This window comes from Gavialis gangeticus, unplaced genomic scaffold (assembly GCF_001723915.1).
Source record: "Gavialis gangeticus isolate Ggan-Ray unplaced genomic scaffold, GavGan_comp1, whole genome shotgun sequence".
Lineage (NCBI taxonomy): Eukaryota > Metazoa > Chordata > Crocodylia > Gavialidae > Gavialis > Gavialis gangeticus.
The window spans coordinates 9,927,009-9,939,508 of NW_017729029.1; the positions used below are offsets into that span (position 1 = coordinate 9,927,009).

Here is a 12,500-nt window from a genome sequence, read left to right on the forward strand (position 1 = left end):
GCTGTAGTATTTGAGGAGATAAGGAACAACTATGATTTATTATTGGCAAAGTGTCCTTAGAGGCTCAGAAGTCACCAGGTGCTGGTAACCACCACTGAAAAAGAATACATTTCAAAGCTCATGAAGTGTCTCCTTTCCAGATTCACCAGGCTGTTTGTGGGGTGGGGGGATACAGTTTGCAGCAGAATTCATGTAGTGCCACTATGGCAGCATTTTACATAAAATAAATATTTAATACAATTATGTACATAGCTACAAGCACAAAATAAAAAACATTCATTTAGACCTGTCAAAAGGAAATAGCTGCTGGCAACACCCTTAGGTACTCAAAGCATCATGAGCAGCACTCAAGTGTTCCAGCTGCAAAATGTCCCAAACGATGTTAGGAGAAAGTTCCCATACTGAAAGCAAGAATTAAGAGAGTCAGTTCAGCCAGCTCATTATAGGCCTTTAGATCAAATATATACACAGCAAGAAAATGAAGGAGCGCCTTGAGGTCCTTTGATTCAGTATATACAACAACCTAGAAAAGGTTTAGTATTGCTCATTACCCTACTGCAGGTGGGGGCAGAGCAGGTCATAGAACAGGAATTGCTTACACTGAAGCAGCACTGCTCAGAACAGCATTAAAATGGAATAGTATTTGCTACTTTCAAATAGACAGTCCAGTGATAGCAAAAGTAATGGTGAAAACAAATCTGACAGTGCTCAGAATGTCAGTTCAGCAACTTCAGATCACAGCAGTTTGCCAGGGCCATCCAGACTCTGAATCAGTGAATAAGGACGGTTCAATCATTCCTTTCCTAAAGGAATGTCAGTATCAAAATGTGAAAGAGATTAACTGCTCCATTACTTCTTCACACTGAGAATGGAAGAGTAAGACATGCTGCTATATTCTGCTCTCCCCATCTGGATTTTCAACAGGTCCATGTAAAACACAATGTTATATATGTAAACTCCCTTTCTTGGCTTTGGAGGTCTGGGAAATACGACTGATGCTGCTTTCAATGAAGAATTTCAGGCCTTCTAACCCCTGCGTGTAGAGATATTCCAGATACCAGTTCCATTTCTTCCCCTATAGAAACAGAAATGGGGTAGTTAAATGTCTGGGGCCAGAGACTCCCTTCTCTTGCCACAGTCTGAAAATGAAGGCAAAATTCAAACTGGGAAGTATCTCTGTCCTGCCACCTGATTATATACATGCACAAAGATTACATCCTGCCTCTGGGTGAATATCATGATGTTCAATAAGGAGAAATGCAAAGTCCTGCACTTAGAATGGAACAATCCCATGGCAACACTACAGGCTGAGGACCAACTAGCTAAGCAGCAGCTCTGCAGAAAAGGATCTGGGGGTTACAGTGGACAATAAGCTGGCTATGAACCAACAGTGTCCCTTTGTTGTGAAGGAGGCTAACAGCATGTGGGGCTGGATTAGTAGGAGCATTGCCAGGAAGTTGAGAGAAGTAATTCTTCCCCTCTATTTGATACTGGTGTGGCCACATCTGGAGTACTGGGTACAGTTTTGGGCCCCCCCACTACAGAAAGGATGTAGACAAACTGGAGAGAGTCCAGCAGAGAGCAACAAAAATGGTGAGGGGGCTGGGGGACATAACTTAGGAGAAATTGAGGGAACTGGGCTTATTTGGTCTGGAAAAGAGAAGACTGAGTGGGGATTTAAGAGCAGCCTTCAGCAACCTGAAGGATGGTTAAAAAAGAGGATGGAGCTAAATCAGGGGTGGGCAAAGTCTGGCCCACAGCAGACTCCATTTCTCACCAGCCCTAGCCCATGTCATTGCAGCCAGTTTCCATGGAGACCCCAGAAGGGGTGGGGCCTTTGAAGGGGGAAGAAGAAAAAGAGAGAGGCAGGTGCAGGCTGGGGTTTCCATGGAGACCACCCCAAGCAGTGCTGGTATGGCAAGCAGCTGGGTGTGGAGCTGCTCCAGGGCTGGGGCTAGGATTGTGCAGCGGTGACAGCATGGTCCGGAGCCTGGGCAGAGCTGCAATCTGCTGTCTGCATGACCCTGCTTGAGGCATGTGGGCAGTGGGGCAGAGGCAAGGGCATGCAGGCAGCAGATTGTGACTGCCCTGGCTCCAGACCACGCCACCGCCACCACAAAATCCTGGCCCCAGCTCTGGAATGACTCCCCACACAGCTGTGTGCCCTGCCAGTGCTGCTTGGGCTGGTCGCCAGGGAAACCCTGACCCCATCTCCACAGAAACTGGCTGCAGCCAGGAAGGCAGGGGTGCTGAAAAATGAAGTCTGGTTACCAGCTGGATCTGCCATTTGGCCCACCCCTGAACTAGACTGTTCTCAGGGGTGGCAGATCACAGAACAACAATCTCAAGCTGTAGCAAAGGAAGTTTAGGTTAGATACCAGGAAAAATGTATCTTTCACCAGGAAGGCAGTAAAGCACTGGAACAGTTTACCCAAAGAGGTTGCAGAATCTCCATCCTTGGAGGTTTTTAAGACCAGCTAGACAAAGCCTTGGCTGGGATGATATAGTTGGTGATAATTGTGCTTTAAGCAGGCAGTTGGATTAGATGACCTCCTGAGCTCCCTTCCAACCATAATTTTTTTTATGATTCTGTGACTATGTGTCTTGCAGGATTGGACATTAGTAGTGCATCCAGACATGCACAGATGTTTGTTTCCCTGGGGACAAGTGGCAGGGGCACACCTTGCGCTGCAGGTGCTTGTCCCCAGGTAATGCCTATGCCATGTGTGCTCTGGCACATGACAAGTTATCCTGGGGGCAGTAGGAGAGCCTGGGGCCAGCACTGTGCCAAAAACACCTGCAAACTTGGTTTATAAAATGTTGGTATGCCAGGGGTGGATGGTGGGGAAGCTGCAAGAGACCCGATCCTTGCTGGGGCAACCCCTTCCCTGCTGTCCTCCCACAGGTGTGTGTGCCAAGCGACATGTCTTTGTGCCACACTCTGGCACCCATGCCCCGTGGGGGTTGCCTACCCGTGCCATAAACGCTGAGCCTTCCCTCCCACCTCTAGAGCTAGGGACAGACATTCAAAAAACCTGAGCCTGAATTGATTCTATCTTTGCAGGTTAGTTTAAGGCTAGGCTAAATCAGTTTTGTAACCAAACAGACATCCCAGAAATGCAGCCACATGCCTGCAGTAGCTCAGGCAAGAAGCCGGAAGGGGCGGGGGATGCTAGAGCAGCCCTCCCTTTTTGCCACAGAGCTGAGGGGCCAAGCCCTGGCAAGAGAATCAGATTAGGGACAGGTTTCCCTCCCTCCTGAACAGCCCAGCAGGGAATGTTTATCACTCCTAACTCAGTATTTATCACGCCATTAAGAAAATAACAGAGGGACATTATCAGCTATCTGTTGATTCTGCTTTGTCCCCGTGGGCCAGAGCTGTGAGGTAGCCAGCACATGGTCTGCTAGCTAATGCTGAGAGGTGTCTGTGGGGGATGGGGGAATGCCTACTTAGCAGAGAGTGGGGACAGGAGGAGGGAAGCAGGCAGACTTTCCTGTGCCTGCAAGTCTCTGCCAAAGCTGCAATCAGGGAGCAGAGGGGAGGGACCAGCTGTGCTGTGGTGCAGAGGAGCCCTGCCCAGCCCACAGAGCATGCTGGGATGCTGGGGGAGTCTGGTTTAAACCAGCAAGGGGTATGGGACAGACATTGCATAAACTGATTTGGCGCAAATCAGTTAAGTCTAATATTACATTCAACCAGGTTTATCTCAAATCAGTTTCAGCCATTCTCAGACTGGTTTATGTGCGCTGAACATCTGTTCTGTTACAGGTTTAAGCCCGTTTCTGATTACTTAAACCAGTTTGTAATGTCTGTCCCTAGCCTAGAAGTCATTCTTTTAAGTCAGGAAGAGCATCAGAGGAATAAGCATACACTACCACTTGTCATGCTGCACCTGTTCCATGAGCAGTAGCAAAAGAAAAGAATACACACCCACCTCAGAACTTAAATGGTTTAGACCAATACTGGAAATTGACAAGCTTAATCCATTTATATTAGAAGCTGAATTTTCTTTGGCACCAATTCTACAAGTAGCTAGAGCTTCTCTGCCTGGAGGCTGTATTGGTTTTACATCTGGGTGTCTAAAATCTCAGGCTCCTGACTATAGGTGGCTGCTAGGCTATCCAATAGCACCAAATTTCAGTTTTCAGGTAATATGCTGTCTGGTTCTCAACACAAAGAGCTGGAGATGTGCAGCTGACATAGAGGTTGCTTTTGGTCCACAACTGAATCTGCATCTTTTACTGAGTTCTCCAGAATGGAAGTCCTTTCAGACTTCTTGTAGGTACTTCTGAAGTTGGTAAATGCTTTAGCACTGTATACCCATATTGCTAGCCAAATATTGAATACAACCTACTTTTAAACTAATTTATAACAAAGGTTAGTTACCTTAATTAAACTGAAGTCCAGGGTTTTATCACTTGGCCAAGCCTTAGAGGAAAGAAAACAAAGAGCAGATCAGATCAAAGTCTGTGTCCTGAGCTGCCAGGCTTTAGCTCTGCCAAATCCTCTCTTAAAGCACAGGATCAAGATGAGCAAGGAAGATGACATGTATCGTGATGGACTTGTAGGACTCTCCTTAAACAAATCCATAAATGGTAAGGCACCATGGAGTCATCAACAATTTGTGGATCAGTACTTTGTTAATGCTTCTGGATGGAAATGGGAAATATTTTCTAGACTTAATGAACTGTTATGCCTTGGAAACTCAGAAGCCACCATTTCAGAAACATTTGTTAGTTCCAAAACTGAGATAGAACAAGAGCAGATAACATACTGATGCTGAACTGATTGCCACTGTTCTCTCAGTCTGTTGCAAAGCAGCACCCCCTGGTGCTCTGGAAAGATATACTTAATGCTTTCCAGAAAAGCTGGCATTGCAAACAAGTACTCTTTTTTATTTAAAAGGTGGACTGTTTTTAGTACTCAAAAACTACATGCTTATCAGACTGTCCTGAGCTCTGATGCCTCACGTGGGAATAGTAAGAACTGCCTAAACAAAGGTAAGCTCATGGATTAATGAAGTTTTGAACCATTTAAATTCTCAGACATTTTACTTTAACCCACTCTGCAAAATAATGGCTGTACTATTACTACATCAAGCACAAAACCATACCATATTGATAATGTGTATTTTTATAATAGGCAAATAAAAAAAAATAAAAACCAAAAAACCCACACCATGTTCATATTGTGCTCCTGGGCTGAAATAAGTGCATAGAACATTTGTTCTGGGCCACAGAGCATAAAACCAACCCTATAAACTACAACTGATGCTAGGAGAACTGATTACTAAAGCAGTACATTAAGAGGCAGCTGCCTGGATAAATACTCAAGGTGGGGCAACAAATTCCAAGTGGGTGGCACAGGAAAGGGGCAAACTTTGCCCATATCCTTACCTGCTCCAGGAAAAGGATAGCATAGCCTGTTAGGGCTGGGTGGTAAATGATGTTGAAGCTGTTCCTGAATTCCTGCACTCTGGTTTTCTCCAGCACCTCAGTGTCCAGGCAAATGCCCTGAGGGTGGATATCCTTCTGGAATGCACTGGATGTCCACAGGCAGCCCACCATAACCATTATGTACTGGTTGTACTCTTGGTAAGTTCGGCTACTAAACTTGAATTGCAGTATTGCCTGGTGGGATCCGAAAACAATTCAGAGAGAAACTTCCTTATAACAGCTGCGTGCTATCATCTTTCCCCCACCTCAGCATGTTGTTCACAACCACTTTGTAACTATCCAGAGTAAAGTACTTATCTGATCTGCTCAAAGTACCTTTTTAACCAGCTCATTTTCTTTCGCAGCTACCAAGTTGGTTCGATACCTAAAGAAATAAATACACAAAAAAATGTTAGATGCCCTCTGCATTCAGAGAGAGAGAAACCAGAGAAGGGCAGGAGGACTGCTTTCAGAACAAGTTAAGGCAGCTTTTATCCTTCACTAGTGAGATTGCTGCACTCTCTCTTCCAGCTATGAAAGCTGACAGAAGGAGGAGTTCAAAGGAACCACACTGTTTGGCACAGATCCAGCCTTTACTCAGGGATTAGGGAGGAGGAAGACACTTGAATGAGAGTCTTGCATGAGCAATGTGTTCCAGGCAAACAAGGCAAAGTCACCTTCATACAGTTCAAAATGCTATAAACACAATGACTGCAGCACAAAAGCGCAGTATATTTTTAAGAAGGAGCCTTTCATTTGGTAAGTAGAGAAAATGGAAATCACTGGAAGTAATGAAACCTGACAGTTGTTCTATATAACAAGCACTAACTCCTCTCATCTCCCAGAGAGCATCCTGTCATGTTAATGATCCTTTAGTTTCCCCAGAGAAAAAGCCACAGGGAAAGCCCTATGCCAGCTGTCGGCAATTGACTACTTTTCTTATCAGATGCAACCATTGCAACTAACACCATCAAGAGTGGTAGCACTGTAGGTCCTGCAGAGAAACAACCAATGTTTTCTCCAAGCATTCAGGCAGTGCTAGGCAGCCATCCCAGACTCAAAAGGTAGAAGTACTTTATGCTCCGTGCCTTGGATGACTGGTATCTCCTGAGTCAGGAGGGGGCACTTGCCCCACCCCCAGTGGCCAGTCAGTAACCAGGGGGACTGACTGCACTGACTGGGAAGGGAGGGGAATTCCCTTGAGGCCAATCATGCTGACCCGGAAGCGCCAGCGACACGCCACTGGCACTTCTGGGTCAGCACAATTGATGGAGGGGGGACCACAGGGATCACTTCTCTTGGCACCCCCACTTCCTGCTTGGCACTCTCAGGGGCGGCACCAGTGCTCTTGCCTGCCTCCCCTGCCTGTCTAAGCGGGGAACGCTGGCTGTCAGGGGGTGCAACATGCACCCCAGTGCACCCCCTATAAGTCACCACTGCTCAGTGCATCCATTAACAGCACTGCATAAAGCTTCTTTCTGCAAATATGAGTTCATTGGTTAGAGCACAGGACTGAGGCTCAGAAACTCTAGGGTCTAGAGTCAAAGCTTGACTGATACCATTTCTCAATATGAGACAGGACAAGGTACTTAAGCTCTCTCGAAGTATTATGGGAACCACCTACCTCTCCCCTTATGGATGGCATGACAGGGGGGGGAACAGGATCCTGAAACTGTGTTCTATTCTTACCTGGGATATGAGTATGGAAAAAAATGTTGTGAAACAATGCTATTAGAGCAGGAATTGACCAGAACTGGCCCAAAAAGGGATTATAATCAGCCCAGAAAGTCAGGATTTGGTGGCAGAAGTTGTGGTGGCAGGGTATGTCAGCCAAGGAAGTAGCAGCAGCAACACACCTTCAGACTGAGTTCTGTTACTTTGGCCTGCTGCTGCTGCTAAAAGATTGCTTACCCCTGCTATAGAGCACTGTATGCCCAGCTCTGAGAATAACCCAAGCATGCCACCTTCTGCTCCTTTCAGAGAGAATAACTCACGCTGGAGATTTTATGGACAGCCCATGATCTTGTCTGACATAACTAAAGGTGGCCACTCTCCTCAAAATGGATGTGAGGAAGTTGAAAGCTCCCCATCTTTGGTACCTGTATATAACGTAACAGAGCTGGTTCAGGATGACTGAATCCATGCTGAGCAGTGCTGGGTAGAAAACTCCAGCAGGAGGCAACACCAACAAGGGTAGATTATATTTCAGATATATGTCACACACCTGCAGAAAAAATGCAGATCAGTCTCCACGGTGCTTACAGAGCCGGATGAACATTGCATTACTTATCTGCTAACTGTTAACTCTGACACCTTTGCAGGAAAAGCTGGTAAAGCAATCCCACACGGTCCTCTCTCATCTCCACCAAATATTCACAGTGGCAGGTCTGCAAAGGTCAGGGCCAACCCTCAATGCTACGTTTTAATATTGTAACTGGGTGGGACAGACCTGCCCAGATCTCTGTGGTAAACATGCAACATACTTCTCTCTGATACTTCTCTTGTACCTGCAATTTGAACTGGACCCAACACAATCTAACTCTTAAATCAGATTTGCTGTTATTAGTGGACCACATAACAGAGTGATATTATGCCAGTTAGACAATAGAGTGTTTCCCAGTTGGCCTGCTAGAATTCCATGGTCACATCAAAAACCCTTTGCTGTGAAGAAGAGTTGATATGGTGACCACAGGGAACTGTTCAGGTCCTGTTAGTTCAGGTCCTGTTAACAATATTAAAAAAAACCCAACTAACTCCACAAGTGAGGTTAGGGCACCAAGTGTCACACATTGAAATGTACAGTCCTCTTTATGATTTCACTGCTGTTGACAGCTTTTACCCTTATTCCAGCCCTGCAACAGCAGCACTGCTAAAATTGAACAAGAATTGCCAGTGTGGAGGAATGTCCATGGAAAGAAAAAGCAGGAGAGGCAGGGTTGGGGCTTTGATTAGACTCTCAACCAAAAGAGGGAAGAAAAACCGTTTTTGTTTTTTTTTTTTTAAGGCTCTCTAAAGATTGAATTTTCAAAGATCAGTATAAAAAGACTTGAAATGGTTGCAACTTTTTAGGGTAACCTTTTAGGGCACAACTCATCCACTTCTGTGGGTTGCTGTGCTGGGCCTGCAGATGAAAGTCACTGGGCCAGTTTGCAGGTCATACTGGGACCACTTCTATGCTAGGTGCTGCATGCCAGCCCTACTCCAGGACTGTGCTGCATGCAGCACATGGATTAGACCCATAGCACAGTGGGTGGGCCTGGGGTGCGCCCTGCTTGCTGGCTCCACGGCTGGTCCAGATAGAGCCCCAGGACATCTGCAAGTAAAGCCAGTGCAAGAGGCCAGTCTGGAGGTGCACCTCATGCCACCCATACTTGGGATCCATTGTGCTGTATTTAGTGAGCTGCAGGGCCACCACATGCTGTATGCAGCACAGGGGGCCAATGCAGAGCATGCACTGCATGAAGAGCCCAGCCAGACTAGCGCTATGCTCTGGTCTCTAGCACAGCCTCATCCAGACCAGCCACAGACCTAGCATGTAGAACCCATCAGGTGCCACATATAGCACATGCACCTGCCCAAGCCCCTGTACTGCGTGGGGTGCCAGGTTCAGTCCATGCACATGCACCACAAAGGGCTGGGGCCAATTCATGCTCCATACTGCACACTGGTTTAGTCTCAAGGCCCACAGAATGAATTGTATGGTTTCATGGGCTGGATCCAGCCCACGGGCCATATGTTTGACACCCGTACTTCAGGGTCTTGCTGCTTCATGTTTTAGTGTGCGTGTTATGCATGTCACTATCAACAGCACCCACATCCTCCCTGACTTAAATAAACAATGAAAAAACCCCAGACAACTGCCCTTATCCATACCTTGGAAGCAGTGGCTAGCCTCTGTGCCAGAAAACTATCTAATCAAAGATAGCTTCTTTAAACTATTACAAAGGGAATTACATGTCCTTCACTACAAATGGAAACTGCTCTCAGGCAAATGCATCTTCTTGGAATGGCAACAGCAGTAGGATACTTACTGTTTCATAGAAGTCCAGAATAAAGTGAAGCAAGAAAGTAGCATTGCTTTCCAAGCGCAGTGCCACAGCACAGAGCTGCCCTACAAAATGGATCAGCTCAGCTACACAATTGACCAGTCCAGAAAGCGTGGTGTTCCTATAGCAGGATGAGGGACAGACAGACGTACAATGTTAACACACCTCTCTCCAGATTTTGAACAATGTTGAGGAGAAGCAAACAAAATGATATGGAGGGAACAGTATGCAGGTAGCAATGTGAACTGAAATTCAGTATTTGCTGGATGTATTCAACAGAACACTTATCCAAAATAATACCAACATAGGTAACTCATCACTACTGCAGAGATCTTGACTTTTCAATTCTAAGATTTTAGAACACTTAAATTCTCAATTAACATAGATTTTAGCATTTTTCATTCAATGATATATTCCTGATGTCTAGCTTGGTAAGAAAGACTTCAATCTACTTGCTTTGTATTTCTAAAGTATGTTGGAATATTTCTTACTTTGAGAAGTGAAGCAGCCTTAGGAGTCAAGAAGAAAGGTATGTGAATCATACCTCAGATGTACTTTGAACAACTTATACTATAATCTAGAGTGTATAGAAGTCCAGACAATTGTTTTTTTCCCCCAAAGTTTAGAAAATATTATTTCCACATGGAGAATTAAGACTGAAAATAGGTCTTTGGTGAGAGCTGTACCAAGCAGAAGCGAGTAAAAAGGGATTTTTGAGCTTACAAAAAAGCACTATGCAGTGAAGTCCAAAAACACCAAATAATACCTATAAAACAATGCTCCAGATGTAGTTCATATATTGGTGTCTTCATTTTAGTTTGGGGACTACAATACTGAACAAATGCAAGAAATTGACATGACTAAATTTGCAAGTGTACAGCAGGATACAAGCTATGAATAACATTCGGTGCAAAGAACAGAAATCTCAGTATTATTTATATGAATGCTGTGTGACATTTACTTGCTTATGTCTTTACTGAAAGCAGCATGAGCCCAGAGGTTTACTTCCTGCCCAAAGCCCTCTGTGTAGGAGAATATTAAGAACAATGATTTGGACTAAATTAATGACTTAGTTTATAAACCATACCAAGTGAGAGAACCCTGCCTGTGACTTACAAGTTAACTTCTCTTTGAGGGGAGGAATTCTAGAGGAGAGAAAACTGGTACAGAAGGACTCAAAGTCTGATGGGGATACAAGGTGGAAACCATAAGCCAGCATAGTATCTACCCCAACCAATTACTGTGTCCAGTTGACAAATGTTTTGTTTTGAAAAAAGATTGTATTGTACCCCTGAATAAAAAACTCCTAAGAAGATAACCAGAATGATTAACTCCTCCAGGAAACAAAGGCAAGTTGGCATTGCTGAAGCTTCTAGTCTAGAGTGGGAGAGTAATGGGATTCCCCTTTGGAGTTATTTAGAGGCTCAAGACCTATCACTAGAGAAAGTGCCTTGGTGACATGTTGCAGAGGAGTAAAAAAGCATAACAGTGTTATCTGTGACACAAACAGAAATGCTTGTAAAGGAATTCAGAGGATTCACAACTGAATTAACATTCAGTAAAGCAAGAGCAGTTCCAACTTTCCACCCAGCTTTATGCCACTCATAAGAAGTGGGATATTTGTATGCACCATGCATTCAATCAGTGCATTGTCTACATTTCAGCTGAACTTACAAAGGACTTATTTCAGTATTAGACTCCATATCCAACTGCATCACATGCCAATTCAACCAGTTCTGCAACAGCTCCTTCAGACTCTCAAGAACACTACACTGGAGGAGGGAAAGAAAATGACAGATTAGCACACAGGGAGAAGTATTAAGTTAATTAAAATATTCCATCATACCCAATGATTACTGGACAGTTTCAGATGCAGTTTATCAGGACCACAGGAAAGATTACAGAGACAACTTGCCGAAGCCCAGGTTGTCTGAAGAGGTTGGAGTATCACCTGTAACCAAGGGCGCTCAATGTCCAGCCTGTAGACCAAGGTCAGAACAATCTCCACACAGTCACCTCCGCAACACATTCCAATTCTCTAAAGCAGGAGTTGGCAACCCCCAGCATGGCACATGAAGCCATTTTGCTCAGCATGCCACAGTTGGCCTGGACTCTGGGCAGGCCCCAGCTACCAGCCACAGAGCCCATGGCTGCTGCAGGTGGTAGGCAGGCAGCAAGCAGCTGCACTGGGATCTGTGGAGCCCTGGCCATGCTCATTAGCAGCAGCAGGCGCCCAGGAAAAAGCCAACTTGCTAAATGGGTACTTTTGCGTTGGTTTTTCACCAGTCCCATGGGATGCCCCTGCCCATTTTGGGACAGGGAGGCCTGGGTGGGGAAGATTCCTTACCCTCCATTAATGCTGACCTCGTGAAGGAACACCTTGAGAGGCTGGATACTTTCAAGTCAGCTGGCCCCGACTGTTTACATCCCAGGGTACTCAAGGAGCTGGCTAGCATCATAGTTCAGCCCCTGGCATGGATCTTTGAGAACTCCTAGTGCTCTGGTGAACTGCCCGAAGATTGAAAGAAGGCCAATGTGGTGCCTATCTTCAAGAAAGGGAGGAAAGTGGATCTGGCAAACTACAGGCCCATCAGCCTGACTTCTATCCCAGGGGAAGTTCTTGGAAAAGATTATCAAAGAGGCCATTCTTAGTGGGCTGGCTGATGGCAACATCCTGAGGGATAGCCAGCACGGGTTTGTTGCGGGTAGGTCTTGCTTGACCAATCTTATTTCCTTTTACAACCAGGTGACCTATCACCTGGACAAGGGAGAAGAGATGATATCATATATCTTGACTTTAAAAAGCCTTCAGTCTGGTATCCCATCATCACCTCTTAGCAAAACTGGTGAACTGAGGCCTTGGCCTCACCACGATCCACTGGCTGGGGAATTGGCTCCGTGGTAGAACCCAGAAGGTGGTGGTTTATGGAAGTCAATCATCATGGTATACTGTGACCAGTGGGGTCCTCAAGGCTCTATCCTTGGGCCTATACTATTTAACATCTTCATTAATGATGT

The 12,500-nt window shown here is 45.5% G+C and overlaps 1 protein-coding gene across 1 annotated transcript in view; it reads right to left on the minus strand.

Moving 5' to 3' along the window:
- Positions 1–212: 212 nt before the first annotated feature.
- CENPI (centromere protein I) overlaps positions 213–12,500 on the minus strand; it is a gene marked incomplete at its 5' end in the record, with an annotated part of 40,550 nt that continues 28,262 nt past the window's right edge. The window contains 7 exons of the mRNA XM_019521003.1: positions 213–1,075; positions 4,388–4,429; positions 5,398–5,631; positions 5,773–5,821; positions 7,536–7,660; positions 9,468–9,603; positions 11,157–11,254. Coding sequence (XP_019376548.1) covers positions 944–1,075; positions 4,388–4,429; positions 5,398–5,631; positions 5,773–5,821; positions 7,536–7,660; positions 9,468–9,603; positions 11,157–11,254 — 816 coding nt within the window. The remainder of the gene's footprint in view (positions 1,076–4,387; positions 4,430–5,397; positions 5,632–5,772; positions 5,822–7,535; positions 7,661–9,467; positions 9,604–11,156; positions 11,255–12,500) is intronic.